Source organism: Triturus cristatus, chromosome 8 (assembly GCF_964204655.1).
Source record: "Triturus cristatus chromosome 8, aTriCri1.1, whole genome shotgun sequence".
Classification (NCBI taxonomy): Eukaryota; Metazoa; Chordata; class Amphibia; order Caudata; family Salamandridae; genus Triturus; species Triturus cristatus.
The window spans coordinates 1,671,949,028-1,671,972,911 of NC_140591.1; the positions used below are offsets into that span (position 1 = coordinate 1,671,949,028).

At 44.0% G+C, this 23,884-nt stretch overlaps 1 protein-coding gene across 1 annotated transcript in view; it reads left to right on the top strand.

The window, feature by feature from the left end:
- The window catches only part of LOC146808560 (extracellular calcium-sensing receptor-like), a 134,024-nt gene that overhangs the window by 49,861 nt on the left and 60,279 nt on the right, over nt 1–23,884 (top strand). Inside the window, exon 5 of the mRNA XM_085624008.1 lies at nt 13,248–14,090. Coding sequence (XP_085480134.1) covers nt 13,248–14,090 — 843 coding nt within the window. The remainder of the gene's footprint in view (nt 1–13,247; nt 14,091–23,884) is intronic.

The window sequence follows — 23,884 nt, forward strand, 5'->3', positions numbered from 1 at the left end:
CAGAACCCCTCCTGAGGCGGAAGCCGGGAGGATCGCATGATATTTTAAAAACGCAAATTGAGACAAAATACTGCTTTTATCTTTGTTTTCACATTCTCCTGTGCACTCCCCCTTCTTCTCACCTGATCAGACTCACCCGCCAGCCGATCTTAACACTGCCACGGGACAGAGCACTCAATCGCCGATTATTGTGCAGGAAAGCCAGGCCTCGCCCACCGCCCTGAGGCAACGCCCTTCCCCTTCCCCATAAAACAATGTGCCTCGGCCAGACGCGCAGCAGACGTGCGCTGCGGGCGCGCCACCTGCGCGCCGAAGGCGCACCAAAGGTAAGCCCGTCTGCGCCCGTCCGCGCCAGACCGGCGACCGGGGCCAGACATGCCGCCGGTACACTACCAAAAACATGCTATACCAGAGAAGAGTTACTTAGTTATAACCCTCAGGCAAATAACCTCCCTCTTACGACCTCTGGAGAGCCAAAAGAACCATCCCAAACTTGTAACAAGAGCAAAACGACTGAGATCACGGACTCTGTACAGGGGAGTAACCCCACAAAACAACTTAAACCCATGACCTGTCAAAAGCACAGAGCATGTGGCCTGATAAATGTCAGATCCCTTGCTAAACATGCGACGCATGTATATGACCTGCTCGTTGACAACTCCTTTGACTGTCTGTTTATTACAGAAACATGGCTGTCCAAATGTTCCAATCCGGATTTAGCACAAGCACTCCCCCCGGGATACACTATATCCAGACTAGACAGAACAGGAAAAGTAGGAGGAGGAATTGCGATCATTTATAAAGAACATCTAAAATGTACCACGTCACTCATCCCTGAACAAAAGGACGCAGAAAGCCTCTGTTTCAATATTAAAATAAACAATCACACAACCTTTGCGAGATTACTGGTGTACAGACCCCCCGGCCCTATGGGCCATTTCCTAGACACTCTTGGTGACTCTCTATGCCCCATGGCAATACGTTATGCCAATTTTACTGTTCTAGGCGATTTTAATCTACACCTAGAAAGTGAGAACTGCCTAAATACCAGAAACTTCAGGGAAATTACCAACTCCCTCGGGCTAAAAATCCATAATAAAGGTCCTACCTATCAAGCCGGGCATACCCTCGACGGGATATGTTCTAATGCTACCAACATAACAACACCCCCCCCTCTACCCTCGCCTGGACCGACCACAAACTGGTGCCTTTTAATATATGTTATGAAAATGGACCTATAAAATGGCATGACACCCCCACCCCCCTTGTCCGCAACTGGAAAAACATGCTAGCCAGTCCCAATCTACTACATCTAGCAGAATCCACCAAACCGACCCTCACAAATGATCCAGACACGGACAATACTCTGTTCAATGAATGGATGCTATCAATAGCTAATACGCTTGCACCATGGAAGAAGGGCAAGAACGCAAAACGAAAGTCAGCTCCCTGGTTCACACCCCAACTAAAAACCATGAAAGATAAGTGCAGGAACCTAGAGAAAATATGGAGAAAGCACTACAAAACAGAAGACCTGAAATCCTTTAGATTAGGGTTAAACTCCTACCACCTACAAATAAGGGTGAAAAAAAGAAGCACTATACGCACCTTATTGAAAGGGCAGATGACAACCAAAAATCTATCTTTTCTATAGTTAAATCTTTTAGCCTGCTATCCTAGACTTGGAAATACCCCCTTCACAAGAACTGTGTGACGACATCGAAGAGTACTTCGAAAACAAAATAAATGAGCTAAAAAACAATTTCTCTGACTGTATAGCCCAAGACCCCCCTGCCCTTAACCCAGGTCCAAAAGCAGAACTCAATTGTTTCAAAGAAATTAGCCTAGACGACTCGAAGAAGGCCATCCTGTCATGTGAATCAGGATCCCCTTTCGATCCTTGCCCGAGTAAAATCCTTCACGCAATAATTGAGATTGTGAACCCGGTCATAAATCAAATTATTAACTCCACCTTCGAAACAGCAAAAATCCCTGATTTTTGGAAAACAGCCGCAGTCAAAGCCCTCCAAAAAAAGAAAATATCAGACCCCACCGTACTCTCCAACCTAAGACCCATCTCTCTTCTCCCATGTCTGAGTAAAATAGCGGAAAAATTGGTGAACACTCAGCTAAACGAGTTCTTGGAAAGTGCCAACTGCCTTCACTCCAAGCAATCAGGTTTCAGAGCGGGGCATTCAACAGAATCGGCACTGCTCCACACCACAGACACCTTGAAATGGGCTCTAGATCAGGGTAAAGAGGCAGTGCTGATTCTGTTGGATCTCTCCGCGGCCTTTGATACGGTCTCCTACGACATTCTGATAAATAGACTGAAACAAATAGGAATAACTGAGAAAGCCCATGAATGGTTAACCGCTTCCTTAGAAACAGGAACCAGGTCGTCACTCTAGGTAGGTATAAATCCACAAGGAAACAACTGTCCTCAGGGGTCCCACAGGGATCCTCCCTTAGTCCGACCCTTTTTAACTTATACATGTCCCCACTGCTCACACTGATTGACTCCTTTGAAATTGAAGCAATCAGCTACGCAGACGACACCCAATTGATTCTGACCCTGGATAAAAACTCCACCGCAGCAGAAGAAAAATTTCATCACTGCCTCACCTCAGTCATGAAATGGATGGAGTCAAACCATCTCAGGTGTAACAGCTCCAAGACAGAGATTATGTTGTTTGGAAAAGCTAACAACTTCAACCCTACCCTGTGGTGGCCCAGAAATTCAGACCCACCGCCCGCCACAGTGGACACAGCCAAAAACCTAGGTTTCAAATTTGACCCCACTCTTTCCTTCCACAAACAGGCACTCACAGTTTCAGGTACCTGTTTCCAAATCATAAGAATGTTGAGAAAATAGAAAAACGGTTGCAGTGGCCCTGATTTTATCTCGCCTCGATTATGGCAATGGTCTATATGCAGGAACAAATTTTTTTTTGATAAAACGATTACAGGTGATTCAAAATGCCGCCGCCAGGCTGGTACTAGGTCTCCCCAAACGGTCATCCTCGACTGATGCCCTAAAAACCCTCCACTGGCTACCAATTCATAAAAGAATCTTATTCAAGATCCTAACCATCACCTATAAAGCCATCACTGGTAGTGGGCCACACTATCTGAGAAATCATCTTAGACCGTACAAAACTAAACGAACTTTGCGGTCTTCCAATGAGAATTTGCTCATCAACCCCCACTTCAAACTGAAAACCTGAGGAGGAAAAACCATAGCCACACTAGGAGCAAAAGCTTGGAATCACCTGCCCACCCAGCTAAGACACACCAACAACGAACCCATGTTCAGAAAGCAATTAAAAACTTGGATCTTCAGCACCTCAGATCAGGAAATCTTAGCACTAATCTGATCCTTCTGCATTCATCCTTTCTGCACTTTCCCCTTTTTCCCTCCTATTTTCCCCTCAGTCTCTGTCACATAGCGCCAAGATGCTCCTTGGAGTGAACGCTGCGCTCTATAAATACCTATTTCATTCATTCATTTTGGTTGTAGACATGGGGAGATCAAGGGGCATATTATCAAGCCAGGCGATAACATTATCGCCACTTTAGCGGCAGAAAACTGCCGCTAAAACGGCGATAATGGGCTTGATAATATGCTCTATGGAATTCCATTTGAAGCACATGCTAAATGTGAAGGACGTCTAACATGTGCTTCAATTGGAATTCCATAGAGCATATTATCAAGCCCATTATCGCTGCTTTAGCGGCCGTTTTCTGCCGCTAAAGCAGCGATAGTTTTATCGCATGGCTTGATAATATGCCCTCAAGTGATTTGACTAGAATCACAGAATGTTGAGCTAAAGCAGAAACTCCAACCTGGTTCCCCAGTTACAAAGTCTGCAGCTCTGGAAGGAACACCACATCCTCTCCCCTAGGTGCAACGTTTAATCAAGTGGTCAACTGGATGAAAAAACATAAAGATTACAAATAATTTAAAAGTTCTTTGTCGCTATTTGAAAATGTCCTCATTTTAGTTTTTTAGAGCACTAACCATAATTTTGATTAAGACCCTCTCATATATGTAATTTCTAAAGGAAATACTCTAGGTATTACAGTTTTGATTACATCAAGATGACGTCAGGCGTTCCACAATTTTGTAATAAATATAGAATGTTAGCAATCTAGTTGTTCATTGGGATACTGTTGAGAGGCAGAGGCCAGGGGCACGGACTCTGAAAATTGAAGGCAGGTAGGAGATTGCAGTTGCAACAATTTGACCACACTGGGCAGGCAGGAAGGGCAGTGGCAGCACAACAGACTATGGAGGGCAGTGGAAAGGGGTGCAGGGGCAACAAACCAACAAAACAGGACTGGCAAGAGAGGCTGTGGCAATATAATAGACCATTGTGGGCAGAAGGAAGAGGCAGTGGTAGTACAACCATACATGTCAACAGACCCGTTTCAGCCAGGAAACGTCCAATGTTTTTAAGCTCAAATGGGCTTTATTTGATCTGTCTCCTGTCTACAATCTCCTCTTTTTCAATGTAACTCAAAGGGGAAAATCAATACCCCAGTTTTTTTTCAAAATCTCCCTCTTACCAAGTTCACAATGTTCGCATGTATGGTACATTGGATCATGGTAGGCAGGAGGAATTGGGGTAGGGACATGGACTCGGATAACAGAGGACAGGAGGGACATGGAGAGGTACACCAAACTGACCCTACAGGGCAGGCATCAGGGTTTGCAGCAGCACAATACACCACACAGCGCATGCGGGACGGGAGTGCAGCACAACAATCCATAGAAAGCAATAGGGAGGGAACAGGACCATGCACATGGACAACAGAGAACAGAGGGGCAAGAGGCAATGGTAGCTAGCTAACCATAATGGACAGACAGGAGAGAAAGCTGCAGCATAACAGACCATAAATGGCAGGAGGGACGGATCAGGGGCATTACAATGGAACAGACAAGCCAGGAGGGAGGGAATAGGGGTCTGCACATGGAAACATGGGGGCAAGGGGGCAGGGCAGGAGAAGCAAGATGACCATAGAGGTCAGGCAGGTTGGGCACTAGAAACAGGACACACCATGGAGAGCAACAATGAGACTATGATGGCATACACACAGACCATGGAGGGAAGGTGGGAGGGGATCAGGGGCAGCTAGCTGACCACACAGGGAAGGTGGGAGGGGCCATGGCAGCACAGAAGACCATGCATGGCAAGCGGGAGGGTTAGTGGCAGCACATTGGCTATGATGGGCAAGAAGGAGGGTGCAGGGGCATGCACAAAGGACCATGGAGGATAGAAGGGAGGGTCAGGACCTTGGCACAGACAAGAGAGTTCAGGAGAAGGGGCCTCACAACAGACCGCGCGGGGCAGGCAGGAGGAGCAGTTGCAGCACAACAGACCAGGGAGGGCAGAAGGGTGTGGCAGTAAAATGGACCATGGAGGACAGGAGGAAGGGGATAGGGGCATGGCATGTGGACAGGCAGGGTGGAGGTGGCAGGGACAGGTTACAGTCATCTGACAATGCTAGGCAGGTGGGAGGGGAGCGGCAGCTCAACAGAACACTCAGAGTCGATAGGAGTGGCAGGTCCATGGAACATGGTGGGCAAAAAGGATGGAGCAGGGGCATGCACAAAGACATCGGAGGGCAGGGGGAAGGAGAATAGGAGCAGCAAGCTAAGCACAGAGGCTAAGCAGGAGGTCAATGATGGGCCATAGAATTGGGCAAAGGAGGGCAGGAGGAGTGGACTGGTACATCATGCTAAATGGCAGTGGGCAGTGGCAGCACATCAGACCATGCATGGCAGAAGGGAGGAGGCTAGTCCATGGATTCAGAAAACAGAGGATAGGGAGGAGGTGGATGGGGCAGCAAGCTAACTGTTCAGAGAAGGTGGGTATTAGGAACTGTTTTTAAAATGTGTGTCTGTGCGAACTACTTAAAATATGAACAAGTATGCAGCATAATCTCACTTTTATTCAGGAAGAAGAGGACGTTTGTGACTGTGACTCCGGGCCCACTTGGCAGAAACACCCCCTGACCCTCCACCCCCCATCGCAAAATGTAATGCCCGTGAAAAGGGTAGGTGGACGCAGTGTTATATAGAACATAGTCCTGAGAGCACGATTGAAAATGAAAGCTAGATATAGTATATGGTATAAACTATGCACCAAAAAGTGTGATATAAGATGAACAGGGGCATGAAATATAATATGCAATACATTGTGCGCAATGACAGATTCATTGGAGAGCGCGAGATAGCACAGGCACTAGCACATGCTATGTGATATGCGCCTTGGAGTGTAATATGCACAGGGCAGTGTTGTGTAACCTAACTAGTCTCTAAAGTTGTAACATAAAATATGTGCTGGTGGGTATAACACAGCATTGGGCTCAGCCAGGAGCACGCTGTGACTCTCAAGTGAGGTTCGTCTCCTTTCCAGAGAGTAAAATAAAAAGTATTACACATCCGGCGGTGGATGTGTGTTTTATTAACCGTGAGGGGTGTTTCTTGCATAGTTTGGTCGAATTTTTGTCGAATCCCCTTTGAATGGCTTGGTGTGCGTGTATATTAAATGTGCCCGTCAATAGCTACCCATGTTTGTATAAATAAACAACAAGGGTGTCTACTTGGAGAGTACCCACCCGCGGGGGCGCTGGGATTAGGCGCGGTAGGGCGTCAGACATGTCAGAGCTTCACTAGCGGTGTAAATACATTCCATGTGGATTCATTCTGTGCATAGTCGCCTATTAATGAATATCACGCAAATCGTCATGGTGATAGGTACATACGGTTTGTCCAGCATGTCCTAGGTGTTTCTATAAATATTTCTTTTTTTTTTAAATAATAAAAAACAAAGGCCGGCCCCGGGGGATGGGGTCCCCAGGGCCATTAGTGGCCTGAGGAGGGGGGCAACGCAGCCCCCTCCTAAAGATTTTTTTTTAAAAAAGGCCATAACCCGGGGGTTGGGGTCCCCGGGGCTGATTAAGGCCTTGGGAGGGCCAAATTTATTTTTTTCAACAAAAAAAATTAGGGTGCAGGCCCTGGGGGATCGGGTCCCCAGGGCCAGTAAATTAGAAAAAGAAGGGGGTGCCACACAGCCCTCCTTCTTAAAATAATAAAATAAATAAAAGACCGGCATTGTGCTGGAGGCCACGCCCCCTCCTTGCAGCACTCTGAAAACGCACCCCCTGGCCAGTTGTAAGTTGGGGAATTAATTCCCCTTCAATACTGAGGGTCCCTGAGGGCCAACTAGCCCAACAGGTATCTCCAGTATGCGCCAGGGAGCTGCGTTGCAGACAGGTGTTCTGAGGCCACGCCCCTTTTTACACCTCTATGCAACACAGCTCTGTGGCACTTACTGGAGGTACCTAGTGGGCTAGTTGGACCCTAGGGACCCTTAGGATTCAAGGGGACTTAATCTCTCAACTTAGAACGGCCACAGGGTGCGTTTACACAGTGGTGAAGGGAGGGGACGGGGCCTGAGGTGACATGTGCAAACACGCCTTGTGGCGCGTTTTAAGTTGGGAAAATAATTCCCTTTCAACCCTGAGGGACCCTGGGGGCCAACTAGCCCACCAGGTGCTTCCAGTAAGCGCCACTGCTCTGCGTTGCAGAGAGGTGGTGCAGGCCGTGCCCCTTTTTACACCTCTCTGCAATAGCGCTTACTGGACGTACCTAGTGGGCTATTTTGCCCCTAGGGATCCTCAGGATTCAAGGGGACTTAATCTCCCAACTTAAAAAACGGCCACAGGGTGTGTTTACACAGTAGGGAAGGGAGGGGACGGGGCCTGAGGTGACGTGTGCAAACACGCCCTACAACGCGTTTTAAGTTGGGGAAATAATTCCCCTTCAATCCTGAGGGCCCCTGCGGGCTAACTAGCCCACCAGGTGCTTCCAGGAAGCGCCACTGAGCTGCGTTGCAGAGAGGTGGTCCAGACCATGCCAAGTTGGGGAAATAATTCCCCTTCAATCCTGAGGGACCCTGGGGGCCAACTAGCCCACCAGGTGCTTCCAGTAAGCGCCACTGCGCTGCGTTGCAGAGAGGTGGTCTAGGCCGTGCCCCTTTTTACATCTCTCTGCAACGCAGCTCTGTGGCGCTTACTGGAGGTACCTAGTGGTCTAGTTGGACCCTAGGGACCCTCAGGGTTCAAGGGGACTTAATCTCCCAACTTAAAACAGCCACAGAGCGTGTTTACACAGTGGGGAAGTGAGAGGACGGGGCCTGAGGTGACGTGTGCAAACACGCCCTGTGGCGCGTTTTAAGAGGTAGTTTTAATCCCCTGCCCTATTATATACTAGGGGCTTACAGAGGAGGTTATGCTGATCACAGGGGGACCCCAATGCATAGTGTTCCCTAGTGTATGTAGGTGTTTTCACTGTATTCAGAGTGTCTTTTAACATAGCACTGGCTCTAGGACTGGTTAGTCAGAATCAGTTACCACCAGTATCCGTCTGAAAAAGTTGAGGGTACAGGATGATTTTGCAACAAGGCTTCTTTCTGCTCTTCTGTTTGTTCTTTCTGCACGTTATCCTTCTTCCTGCACTTTTCTTCGTCTTTGAGGACTTCTGTTGCTTCTTTCTGCATTTCTTTTTTTTTCTTTCTGTGCGTTTTTTCTTCTTTCTTCACATGCCCTATCTCTGTAGGCATAGTTAGAAATTAGCATTTAAAAAACCTTTGAAATTCACTGAAAAAACCATAGGTTTCAGGGGAGTTATAGTTAGCTGGACTTTTCACTCGTACAAAACCATTGAAATTTGCCCGTTATAGTTAGTTTAGCTAACTATAACTCTTGCGCCCGCAATGCACTGCTGATGACGTCACATATTACATCACTCATGACATGGTCAGTGGCATCACTCATAACATCACTGATGACATCTCAAATGACATCACTGATGACATCATCCTTGTGATAGAGTGGCAGACCTCCTCTCCCCCTAATATAACCTTTGATACACACATTCAAAAATAGAAACTAAAATTTTCAAAACAATGGACATACCAATATCAGTTACAACAACCTATTCAGTAATTCTAAGATCCACATACACATCCACTCATTCACCAACTGTCCTATACAGTCACTCATACATGTACTCACTCATCATATGTACTCATACACCTATACATCCTGTTACACAACGCCACTCATCCATAGAGTTACTCACACACATAGTCACTCATGCTAATAAAGAATCAAACATCCATTTACTTGCATATACAGTTATACACACACCACCACACTTACTTCTACAGAAACTTACACATACTTAGTCTTTTAAAGAATCACTTATAGAAACACATACTTATTCATACAGGAACTGTTTCAATCTCTCACTCTCACTTACACTCATTTATATACACCAATAGTCACATATACTAGTTTAAAACATATATAGTTACTCATAAAGACACTATTGAGACAGTCATTCACTCACTTACACACCCCTGCACACACTCATCCACCCATACAGTCCTGCATACATGCTGTCTTCAACACATACAAACAGTGAGTCACTCATTCATGCACCTATGCACTACGTAATACCCCCCACCGAACCATACATACACTCAGACACTCATACTGATACTCAAAAAACCAACTAATAACCTATATAGACACTCATGTAGCTACTCACCAACCCATGAAGGCACTTATACACAAAGTGAGAGACTGATACAGATATTTACATATTTAAACATTACTCACTAAGCCATGTATTCACTAAGATACACTTAATCAGTCAGTTATACAATCAATTTTTCAAAAACAAATCATCCATTTAGACACTTATATACCCATTTATTCTTCCATCGACCTTGAGATATACATATATAAAACATATGTAATTTTCAGAAAAACACACATTCGCTGGATGATGTCATCAGTGATGTCATCGGGGATGTAATTTGAGATGTCATCAGTGATGTCATGAGTGATGTCACTGACCATGTCATGAGTGATGTAATATGTGACGTCATCAACAGTGCATTGCGGGCGGGCGAGTTATAGTTAGCTGAACTAACTATAACGGGGGAATTTCAATGGTTTTGTACGAGTGAAAAGTCCATCTAACTATAACGCCCCTGAAACCTATGGATTTTTCAGTGAATTTCTAAGGTTTTTTAAATGCTACTTCCTAACTATAACGTGCCTAAAACCTATGTTGCTCTCAAGTGAATATATATATAAATAAGATGCTTTCAACTGAAAGTTTATTGACAAAATCGGCCCCCCTTTCCAATTCTTTCACCCTGACGCGTTTCGGAGCTGACTGCTCCTTAATCATAGGGAAACCGTCAGAATACGAAAAAGCATCACAACGATCTTAAATCAGTTTGTTAATTAGTTCTCACAGGTGAGTAAAGTATAGGGTCATACTGGGAGTTGTGGTGCTTAGCAATTCTTCCCCATCGGTGGGGTCCGCATTCTGCCAGTCATTCACATTTATATTTGCAAAGCCCTCCAGTGGTAAAACAGGTTGCTCGAAAATTAAAATAGCAATACAAAATACAAAAACATAGAAACAGGATATTCAAACATTGTTAGACCTTGAATTACATCTCATACAAGTGAAGATGCAAAAGATGGATCCTAAAGAGTTGCCCAATTGATAGAAACATGTTTTGGTCCTATTCAACAATTGTTAAGGACCACATGCAGACACACATGCCAATCCAAATAAACCTGTATCACTGCTTAAAGACAAACATTAAAAAAAAGAATTACATATTGCAAACACACCCAACCCCCTTTGGACCTAGGGAGAAATTTAGTGCATCTGGATAACACTCTACAACAATTTTAAAGTTGTATTCAATATTATCATCTAAAATTCTTACAATTATAGAATGGCAAGTTTAATTTTAATATATTCACCTAAGAATGAACAGGCCGTTATTAACACAATGTCAGTTTGTAGGAAGCACCAGCTAATATCCAACAAGTTATAACTGGTGGCCCAACCAAGAGGGAGAAAATTGAATTGTAAGGCTGGCTCAAATTCAGAAACTAAATTAAATTAAATTAGCTGCGTTCACGTATATTTGCCTTTATGCCAAAACAGTCAGGATGTCTCCCACTTCATTTGAGATTAGTGCTTCAAAGCTAAAATCCCACACAGCTCCTTACATGTTAAGAACTGTTTGGCTACTACACTACGTTAGTCACCACAGCCAAATTCTACTTTTGAGATCCATTTCTTCAAATTAATTAAAATTATTGCTGACCGGCCAGCCGCTTTGACATCATTCCGGGTATGAGTATAGTGCTCCAGCCTTATCTGAATAAGGACTTTCACCAACACTATCCTTGCAATGTTGTTGGAGATCTTTCATTATGGAGTGTGTTGTACTGTTATCCCACTCTTGTGATGCATGAGGTGTTTAGCATACCTGCTATTGTGAATACAAAATGATAGGCACATTTGCTCTTCACTTTTCAAACATTGTGGAATAGCTTCATTCTTCATAAAATGTGAACTATAAGACTCTCAAACTATTCTTCAGAGTGACTGTTTTAATTCAGTGCTTGCTACACTGTGAAATGCTCCAGTGATGGGCCAGAATGGCAAGAGTAAAGCCCCCTGAAGAACTAGGATTGGGCTGTTGTTTGACAATTATCAAGGAGATAACCATTTTATAGCTAGGATTCTAAGCTCAGATTGTAGGATCTTCAAAGCAAGCAGGTGGAAAGGAGGATCAGCTTGGATGTTCATACAATCAACTGGGAAGTTAATTTAAAGCTACCTCTTATAATACATGTGCGGCCCAAATCAGATGTTGCCTCCTCAAAAACAGCGTTCCCATGTGTGGCATTTCAGTTTCAAAGTCTGGGCTCCTTAGAAAGTTTAAGGAAGCCACCACAGGTCACACAGTTAGTAAAGCATATCTGAAGAAAACATAGTCCTGGATCTTCTTGGGAATATGTTGGTTATCACAGGGTTAAGAAAACAGTCCTCTCTGTATATGCTGCTCCTCATAGGTACCTGGGTGGAATATGTCTTTTTATCCCATATTCTTTTTTTCCACAGGGAATCACAATTTGATTCTGCATACCATTACTCCGTAAGTCGGAACAACGACTTGCGGAGGGGGGGGCGCTGGATGTTGGAATAGTATAATTTACTATTCCAACTCCAGTCTGTGCGGACACTAGGCAAGGTGTTGGATTTTAAATCCAACACCTTCCCCCCCCCCCCTCCGCAAGTCGATGTTCCGACTTGCGGAGTAATGGTATTCGGAATCACAACGCAGTCGTTGTAATGACCGCGTTGTGATGCCCTGCGTAAAAAAAGTTTTGTTGTAAACGTTGTTTACCCCCTAGGTTAAATGGTATTTGTATGGCGTAAACCTAACTGTGAGCAACATACCCCTGAACACCAAGTTAGCCTCATATAATCAAGCTCCTTTTTAAGGGTAAATGCTGATTATGAGAAACTTCTCTCCATAACAAATAGCACACTAAATTTTACAAAGTGAAATACAAGCATTGATTTGCTGAACACATAAAATAATATAATATGATACGGTTAAATGAAGGTTATTTACAGTTCCATGTGCTTTCCACGCACGTATGATCTGGAAACAATAATATATTGACTGAATCATTATGTGAATGAAAATCTAAGACTGAAGGAGAGAATAATGTACCTAATGATGTCATTTACATATAACGATATCCAAAGCAATGACAAAAATAGAGAAAATCAAATTACAGAAAATATCGGAATACCAGGAGTTAATTTTGCACGTGGGTGAAAAAACAATTAGGCATCCACCACTAATGCAATTACAGCGGTTGCTATTGTGAAGAAAAATGGCTCAGTTGTGCCACTATCTTATTCTGGTTGGACACGGGCATGTGTGTCAGCAAATGATCTCTTCATTTGACAAAAGAATATGCTGTATCGAAAAATCTAGACATGGGGCTACCGAGCCTCCATTTACAGTGTATAGAGGTAAGAAATTAGCAAGGGCATTTCTTTACTGTGATAAAGATGGCCAAAGGTCCCTCTCCTAGCTCTAATCCCAGTTGGCCAATATCTATCTCAAGCTAATACATAAGAAGAATTTGTGGTTCTGTTTTACTTTTTCCTCTTTTGCAATTCTTGAAATGACATCACTAACATTGGAGTGGGATGTGCTGTTGTTCACATGTTAATTATTAAGCAGTAGCAGGTTGACATTTAGGTTTACTTAGTTGACCATATGTATGTCTGCAATATTGGTAAACTAAGCCTTTCTTGGTCTCTTTCACTACAGATCAGCTACGGATCAGTACTTTCAGCGCTTAGTGACAAGCTCCAGTTCCCATCTTTCCTCCGTACGGTACCGAGCAGCTCCTTCCAGAATATTGCCCTGGCACGGATAATTGGTTACTTTGGCTGGACCTGGACAGGGATGATCATCTCTGATGATGAGGTTGGATTACAAGGAGGACATGACACAAAAAGGATTATAGAGGCCAATGGGGGCTGTGTCGCTTTTATTGAAAAGGTTCACAACAGTTACACCAGAGAGAAGCTTGTTCATGTGGTTCAGGTAGCAGAAATGTATGGTGTGAAAGTGATCATTGTCCACAGTCCAGATGTCCACCTAAAGGGGATAATAGAGACTTTTGCTGCACAGAACGTAACAGATAAAGTGTTTGTTTTCTCGGCGACATTCAAATTAACTCGCGGCCTCTACAATGAGGAGAGCTGGAAAATATTCAATGGATCCTTAGGACTTTCCCCTCACAACAGAAAGATGCAAGACTTTGAAGAGTTTCTTATTCGCCGTCATCCCATAAGAGTTCCCAATGATATTTTTATTAAACAGTTCTGGGAGAAAGTGTTTAGTTGCAAGTGGCCAGGATCCAAGGAGACAGACGTAATGACTAACATAAAGAATAGCACTTGGTCAATCTTCTGCTCAGAGAACCAAACTCTGGCAAACAAGGACTTACGATTCTTTGAACTCTATGACTTGAGTTACACATACCACAGCTACCTTGCGGTGTACGCTTTGGCTCACTCTTTGAACGCTCTCATGACATGCACACAAGGGAAAGGGCCATTCATGGAAGGAGCATGCGCTGACATCAGTAACATTCAACCTTGGCAGGTGAAAAAGTGGTACACCCTTATGTTTCTTCAGATTGTACAGATCTTAAAATATCCAATCAAAGGTTTATGTGGCACAATACACGTTTATGCCTGATTAACAATTATATCAGAAAATCTTTTCTCCAAGGAAAGATAAATTATGATATGAGGGAATTTCATCCACATCATTATGGTGGAGAAACTCCCACGAGTGGCTTCTCCTATGGATTAAGCACTTTCTTCTGAAATTAGTTGATAATACATCACCACCTTTGTAGGATCAGGTCTGTAAGATGTATCACATGTATTAACAATCACAACAGTAATGCTTGAGTTTCAGATATTTATTTCGGGATTGGTGGAATGGGAGCCCCTCCGTAGATCTGCAGCACACCTGCCCCACCAATCCTGCAGTTCTACTGCCCCATTTAGGAATGGAGAAACAGAAAAGACTCCTGATCTTCTACGTTGGCTGGGAACCAGTGATTAACTTCCATTCAGGGCTCCACCTGTCACAACTTTGGTTAATCATTGATGGTAGCTCACTAGTCACAGGGCCACTGCACCAGAAAGCCACCCATTGCATGGAAGGTCCACAGTTGCAAATTTTACCTAGCTGGGACTGCGATTTATGGGGCATGGTCAACAATAAGAGCAAAAAGCATTCATGGTCCCAGGCACAGGGGAAATCTTTGCACATGTCTGGGCTAATTAATTTTTCTTTGGCAGCTATAACCCCACATTGCGGGTATGCCTCAGAAAAAGAGGAAGTAATGCTAGCTGGTCACCAACACATGGTGTATATATGGACTTTTACAATTTTTCTCAAAAGTACTTTGGCTACATCATTGGTTGAACTTCAAGCAAAACAATCTCCACTGGCATGGCGGATATCTTTACGTATAGCGAGTAGATGTCTTTTGACGGGGAAACAGCGTTTACAACGCTATTGCTACAACGCAGTGCCATTACAAGGTGGTTAGTACAACAACTGTATTGTTACCACGCATACCATTACAATGCAAGCCATTACAACAACTTGCTGTAGGGGGCTTTAGGTGATGGATTTTAAATCCAAAACCTCCCATACTGTTGCACAAACTGGGAGTTGGAATAGTAAATTATACTATTTCAAACTCCAGCGCCCACCCTACAGCAAGTCATTGTAATGACTTGCGTTATAATGGTACACGTGGTTGTACTGACCACATTGTAAAGACATGCGTTGTAAATGCATGCGTTGTAACATCATATATTTCTTCTGATGGCAGGGTAGTGTGAGGGCCTCCGCCTACTCAGTGAGATAGCAGATTGCCTGACATTTTGTAACTCACCCATAGGTCTTTCTGTAAGCAACTGAAAATTACATAGTAACATCCTCCACCGGTTACAAAAATCACAATGAACTTTGGTAGAAATGTAATATAACATTAATTATATTCCATGTGTAACGCTATCCCCTCAGGCTTCATCCCTGGGTGCCATTTTCTTTCACAGAATCAACAAATTCTAAAACTGCAGAAGATTTACAAGCTTGTGTGGTTGCTGCAACTGACTACAAATGGCAAGCTGATGATTTGAGGCCAGACACTATCCCACCAAGTTGATCAAAAGCGGGAATAAGAGAGTACACAACAATTACCGTAAAGCCATGTTGGAAACCCTTCCCAAACCAAAGGTTGACACCATGACATGCGTGACAACCTTTACCCGATGTCTAATAAAATTAAGAACATCATCTTAAAACATTGAAAGATTGTCAACACAGGGGGAGTTGAACTTGAAACGCCCTAGATTTGCCTTCAAAAGAACACAAAACCTCGGAGATCTTCTAGTACATACAAGACCGCAACACAACAAACCACACTATGGAACTTACCAGTGGTGAAAGGCTACTACCGATGCGGCGGCTGCAGTGTCTGTGCTTCAACACAGAAATACCTTAGAGATAGGAAATTTCAGATGGACACAGAAACAACACACAAACTGTAATACCAAAAAACTGTGTTTATTTTATCACATTTTCGTGCAACCTACACTGTGTAGGCATGACCACAAGACCGGTCAAAACCAAGGTCAGTGAACACAAAAGCAATATTCGCTGAGGCCGCAGCGCTACAAAAATGTGCCACCTCTACATTGAATTCCAACACACCACTGAACACTTGGCATGGATTATTTTGAATTCCAACACACCACTGACCACTTGACATGGATTATTTTGGAGGCTAATCCAATCCGGAATATCACTACCCTGTTTAGAAAATAACAACGTTGGGTTTTCTGCCTTCGTACACATATCCATCGCCTGAACGATGATATACCACGGATTTAACTACAATAGCACTTTCCATTCAAGCCTATCTGCTCCATATACTGTCTTGTTCAACACACTATCAGTATATGTCTCCCCAAACCGTGTCTCATTTTCCTTTTACACAGAGCCATTTCTGTATACACTATAAGCATGGACCTTAAAAAGTATAGGTGGGAAGCTCATCTTTCATGTGGAGAACGAGCCTACAGCATTGCGATATTGATGTTAAGGCACTTTTGATCCGTGTACCATCTCAACACGAACGCGCCATTTTTCTGCCCGAATCAACCTGCTACCCACTTTATGCCATATATCATCCGCCCCTTCTTTCAGGATACCCTTACCATCTTTACATGGCAACTATTCTTTACCTTGTTTCAGAATAACACACTATGTCATCCCTTTCCATTCCTTTTGTTTCACTCCCCTTTCACAGCATTCACTGATGTGCAATTATGTCTGCTAATTTCCTCATTCTTTTGATTCAATACAGACATTAAAGTTACTGTTTTGAAATAGTGGATACTGTCATTCCGCTATCTATTCCTCATAACATCACTTGCTGAGTGGAACTTTATTGACAAATCTCCATAGGCCTTGTTTTAAACAATAAAACAAACACACATAGGCTAGCCTATTTCAGCAGTTATCCACCGTTTCAAGATGGCGGCCATTGATGTCCCGATTGCACCCCTGCATCCGGTGACATTGAAATTCACGGGGATGGGTACATATCTTGCCCCGGTATGCATTCCAGGGTGCTCAAATCTTGGACCATTTGCAGGGACAACCCCGGGCCACTGTTTTCTTTCTTAGCATACACCAGTCAAGATCTCGCTCCCAAGCTTGACTGTGGGTGGGTGCAGGGCTCCCCAGAGCTGTGCAATATTTCTCTTGGCGATCATGCAGCCAAGCGTGACCCATTTCGTAGTATAAGTGTTGAGGTCGGTAGGTTCCCAGATGTTAAGGAGGCACCTGGGCGCTTCCGGTCTGATTTCTACCCCCCAACACTTCACTCATGACCGTGTGGATGTTGCTCCAGTATTCCTGGATTTGCTCACAGTGCCGTAGTATATGTATGAATGTGCCCAATTGTGCGCATCCCCTCCTACAAGAGCCATCCGTCAGTCCACCCATGTGCACCAGCTGGGGACCAGTTACGTAAATTCTGTGGAGGATTTTAAGTTGCACCAGTCTGAGTCACGCTGGGATAGTGACCGTTTTAGGAGAGGAGACCGCTTCCTGCCAGGTTTCGTCATCTAATTCTATTCCATCCTCAGTCCATTTGTCTCGCAATTTCAATAGGGGGTTGTCAATATTAATAATGAGTTTCCGATACGTTAGGGAGATGGCCCTGTCAGGCAGGTGGCCATCCAATAGTCTGTCCTCTAGTGGGGAGGTGTCTGGTGGAGTCGAGTCATCGAGAATTACTGTTTGCAGTGAGTATCTGATTTGTAGGTAGAAATAATATTCTGAATCCACCAGGGCATAGTGAGTTTGTAGAGCGTCAAAGGGTTTCACACCCCCAGCGTACCAAAGGTCTTTAACATGTGAAATACCTATTAAGTCCCATTTATCAAATCCTTTTGAGTTTCCCATATACCCAAGTTTTTGTGAGTCCCACAAGGGTGTGGCCCGAGTGATTTAGTAGCAGAGTGCCAAATTTTAACTATGTGGGCAGTGGGCCCGGTGAGCGGGTATTTGTTTGGTGTTGAATATAGCGCCTTTGAAAAGGTCCCGTTGGGTAAAAGCCAACGATCCATAAGGAACCCCGGGTTGTCAGGGCGGCCATATGTGCAATGGTTGATAGCTGTTAGATGTGCAGCCCAGTAATATTTTTTAATATTAGGCAAGCCGATTCCTCCATCATACCAGCTAAGTGTCAACTTTTTCATGGCAATACGTGGTCTCCCTCCCCATAGGAGGTCTCTCAGGAGCCCTTCGAGATCTTTAAAGTACGAGTTTGGGGTAAGATCAGTTGAATTCTGCAGCGCGTACAGGAAACGGGGCAAAGACATTTTAAATAATGCAGCTTTGCCCAATAGTGAGAGCAGGAGTGACTTCCAGTGTGTTATGTCGCTTTTGAGCCGCTGCATTGTGGGGAGCAGATTTTGGGCGTATCGGACTGATGGGTCTAGAGATATAAATATGCCTAAGTATTTGAAGCCTTCTGTGACTACTGGAATCGGGAAATTTCTGGGTAAAGGGGGAGAAGTCCCCCATAGGACATACAGAAGTGATTTTTGCCAATTGACGCGAAACCCAGAATACCTACCAAAAATATCTAATATGTCAAAAGCTGCTATTAGGGATCTCTTAGGGGACGTGAGATAAAGCAGAATATCGTCTCCGTACAGGGATATCTGGTTCTCCCAGTCCGCCGACCAGCACTTGCCACGGATCATTACATCTTTACGGATCCATGCTGCAAGTGCCTCAAGGGCCAAAGCGAACAGTAAGGGAGAAAGGGGGCACCCCTGAGGGGTCCCTCGGCTGAGTATAAATGGCTTTGACTTTCTGTTATTTACAACTATCTGAGCCATCGGCGCACTGTATAACAGTCGTATCCAGCGGCAGAAATTTGGCCCAAATCCTAGTTTGACAAGTACTGCAAAAAGATAAGGCCATTCCAGTGTATCGAAAGCCATAGTGGCGTCTAGGGAGACTATAATGGCATCCTCACGTATCATCGGTACTCTGCCCACGACTCCGTGCAGTCTGCAAAGGTTGAGAGCAGTGTTTCTTTTATGCATGAACCCCGATTGATCTGGATGGACAAGATTGCTTATCACCTTGATCAGCCTAGTGGCAAGTACTTTAGCCAGAATTTTGGGTTCCGCATTCAGCAGCGATATAGGTCGATAGGAGGTGCACTCCATTTTGTGTTTCCCCTCCTTGTGGATTGTGACTATAGTGGCAATTCTCTGGTCATATGGCAATGAGCCCTGTTTAAGGCTGTCCTCGAACATGGATTTAAGATAGGGGGCCAGTTTATCTGGTCGAAGTTTGTGGAGCTCAATTGGAATGCCATTTGGGCCCAGAGCTTTCCCCGAGTGTAAAGTTGTTATAGCTGTTGCAATTTCCTCAACAGTTAGTCACTGTCCATGAATGTGTGGTCTGAGTCTGATAGCTTCGGAAGGGAGATGTCTTTAATAAAATCAGTAAAGTCTGCTCCAGGATATGGTGCTACCGAGCTATATACAATTTGGAAGTGAACTGCAAAGTGGTTAGCTATGTCTTGGGGATCTGTCACAGGGGACCCATCAGTACCTTTGATTTCTGGCACGAGGCTGCTGGCCTTTTCTCTCTAGTCTAACCATGCAAGCAATTTGCCAGCCTTGTCAACCCAGTCATATATCCGTCTCAGCCTATCCTGTCCCAATAGCTTGGCACGGTCAGTGACCAACGCCCGGTATTTTTCCTGGCGCAGACGAAGGGAGTGAAAAGCTTCAGGTGTGGCGTCTGAGGTGACATCCTGTTCTAGACGGTATAGCTCCTGTTCTATGTCGGAGATTTCTCTCACCCTATCTTTTTTGGAACCCGCCACCAAGGAAAGGGCCTGCCCTCGGACCACTGTTTGAAAGCTTCCCATAATGTTTGGGGAGACTCAACTGTGTGTTCCTTCTCCCAAAAATATTCATCGATAGTTTTAATTAGGCCTTTCCGTATTTTGGGATTCTTGAGATACCAGGGGTTTATTGGGGCAACCCGTCGCACCTGAGTATGGTCTAGAACTATATGAACCCATAGAGGGGAATGGTCGGAAATACCTCTTGCCAGATGGTGGATTTAATGTATATCAGTGATTTGTGAAGCCGGGACAAGTATGTAATCAAGGCGGGATAGGCTGTTGTGTGCCCCTGAATGGAAGGTGGGCTGTATCTTATCGGGATTGTATGTCCTCCAGCCATCTATTAGCCCCATCGCCTCTAAGAAACTGTAAAACGCATGTGCGGCTTGGGGGTTTGCGTGAAGGGGGTGTCTATCTAGAGCACCCGACACTATTGAATTAAAGTCGCCTCCGAGGACCAGGTGTCCGTCAGGCAACGTCAAGAGCACAGCACTTAGGTCAGTAAATGTTATGCCCTGCATCCCCGGGGGCGCGTATATTGACATGAAGGTGATAGGCCTGCCCTCCCAAGAGCCTGTGATTCCAACATATCTGCCCGGTCATCTACATATGTAGAGGTGAGTGAGAGAGGAAATGACTTTTTTTGCATAATGCCTACTCCCCTGGAGCTAGAGGTGAAGCCCACATGTGCCACCATCGAATATCCCCATCTATGCGTTGCTTTGCATGTGTTGCCAATGAGGTGTGTTTCCTGGAGTAACACAATGTCCGGCGATTGTCTCTTAATATACTGCAACACAACACTCCTCTTGATCTTGTCCCCCAATCCGTTAACATTCCAACTTAAAGTTTTGACTTCCCTGTTACACTGTACCTACATTGATAGTTATACAGGTCCCCATTAGTGGGGTTACGTTTATACATCATACCGTCGAGATAATACAAAGAAACAACAAACAAAATAAACAACAGTCCCTCCCAACAACCCCCCACCCTGCTCACCTGCATTCCGGGCTCAGAAATGCCCATGCTATTTAAATGCAGAGTGCCTGTCGCCCAACTTTTCTACTGAAAGAAAAAACACACTGGGGAGGCCTCAGAGCCCCGTCGGCTCCCCCGCCTACCATCACAGGTTACCGATGCAGAACATGCCAGATATTCAGGTCATCAAGTGTGAAAGTTCCCAAGACGTCGGTATAGAGTTCAATACCAGCATGGGCCGAGTGTTGGCGGCTCGAGTTTCATCAACGGTGAAAGCAAAGTGTTCTAATGCAGCAAAGGCCCCACCATGAGAGTCCGTCACGCAAGTCAAAGGTAGGTGGAGTTCTTTTCCGGTGAAGTTCTAAGGCTGTCCAGCCTGGGAGGTCAAAGAAGCGGGGTTTTTCCATCAAATTCAACTCGTAAGCGTGCCGGGAAGAGCATGGCTTACTTGAAACCTTTTTCCCTCAATCTGCACTTAACATCATGGAAGGAGCGTCGCCGCATCTGCACTGTTCGGGTGAAGTCGGGGAAGAAAGTGATTTCCGAGTTGTCTAGATGGATCGGAGGAGCGACCCTCGCCGCCTGGAGGATTGTGTCTCTGTCCCTATAATTGAGTAGCCGGGCCAGTATTGGACGAGGGGGGGCCCCAGGCGTCGGGCGACCCCCAGGCACTCTGTGGGCTCTCTCAATGACAAACAGTTTAGAAAGGTTCTTTGGTTGTAGCTTTGTCGAAATCAGTTCTTCAATGAACAGGTCAACAGCGGGACCCTCCGATTTCTCTGGCATGCCAAGAACGCGGATGTTGTTGTGTCTCAGGCGTCCTTCATAGTCATCCAGTTTGTCCTCCGTATATTTGCGGAATGATTGAAGCTCCCCAATGTCCGTTTGCAGTTGTGAGGTGTCCTCCACAAGGCTGGCGGTGGTAATCTCTAATTGTTTGACCTTCTCTCTATACTTTGTGAGATCTGCTTGACATGCTACATTTTAAATTAAAAGTCCTCATAAACAGCACAGCAATAGATTACCTGAAAATAATTGCCAAACGCGAATTATAAAATAAATAGTTACCTAGAAAGTTCTAAGAACCTGCCACAAAATCTAAACCAAGATGACTAATCATTTTTAACTAAATAATGACCATAATATTGTATTACCTCAGTCTAAACAATAGATACACCTCCAATACTAACTAAGACTGAGACAACAAAATAATACATAAATTATTTACATAAAAAATGTAACCCTGACCAACCCAAAAGCTCAAAGAACAAACTCAATCCATCACATAAATACATTCAAAATATAAAGAATCCTTGTCCAAACAATCACTTAATATTTTCACAACCAATAAAATATAACATTTCCCATCCACCAAATTAAAATAAATATAACTTACTTCTCAGTTTGCAGCCAATCTTCTTCTGTTCCCATGTAATCCACAGAGAACAAAAAATATTTTCCAAAAAGTCCCCAAAACATTAAACGAATCCAATAGACATCCCTTTTAGCAATCCAAAGTGTATAGGAACAATTGAAAACCTGGAAAAGTGTTTATAAAAATAAATGCTCTTGGAAACCATAAAAAAGGAAATCAAATCTAAAAACAATTGGTTTATTATAAATCAAAAGTGATTTCCCTAAAAAATAACAATAACTCCGAATGCCCATAGGACACATTTGTTAACAAAAACCTGTAAAATAAACAAGAAAACCCACCTGCAAAACACATAACATTCCAAAAAATACATATACATTACACTGAATCCTCATAAAATACATAACATAACATAATATACCATAAAATAAAGAAACAATAATAAAACAATGCACAAAAACCCCAAATTACAGACTAGTAAAAACCACTACTATTAATGCAACTAGGAGGTCAATTACGAAACTTTCCACTCAACACCGTCTCCAAATCACTCCCGACCGACTTTCAGTTGGTGGTTCCCCCTGACCGATCACAACGAGACTGAACACTGTTCGGTCAGAGTCCCATTGTTTCCTATGGGAGCACGTGTTCCACCCGACAAACGGCTGTGACACATGCTCCTATAGGGAAATAGTGCTGTACGGAAAACCCTGCAGCCTGTTGCAGGCACCCAATTGTGCCAACCACAAAGTGCAGGGTTTTACAGGGGGATCCCTTAGGTACCCTGTTTTTCCCCAACCGGAGGTCGCAGGATGAAGGGTGCCCTGCCAGAGACCCCCAAATTCAGGTTCAGATTGCCTTTCTGTGTCAGACAAGCCGACTCGGAAAGGCTGTTGGAAATTGGCATCGTAATCGTGAGGTCAGAAATGCAGAGTTGTACGATGCGGTTCTGACTTACACAAATTCTCCGAGAGCCAGTCGGAACAGATTCTGAATGACCGTGTGATTTACAATACGAATGCAGACATCGTAATAGGTCGGTCGGAAGGGTTCTGACACGGTCAAGGAGGCTTTTCACCTGACATCGCAATCGGCCCCTAAATCTACAAAAAAACAACAAACAACACTATAAGTAACATCTAGACCTCCCTCCTACACTCCTACCCTCCTGAAAACCCACAAAAAAGGGACTTACCACCTTACAGCGACCTCAATTCAATGCAATTGACTAAAAATGACACAAATAGACTACAAAATAGGAAGGAGCGGTAAAACAAATCTCCACTAAATGAAGCTAAAAAAAAGACTATCTTCCCATAGAAATAAATCTGAAAAAATGTGTAAATGTTAAACAAATGTATTTAAAAATGTTACAACATATTAAACATGTAAAACATGTCAACAAGTGCTATAGGATATTTACACAAATTGTAAAGTATAAATTAAATAATGGTAAAAAAATATTTACAATTATTTATTATATACAAAAAACCTATCTTAAAATAATATTGAAAATATGTATATAAAGAAATACATGATTTACATTTTTTAGGTAACAATAACAATGTA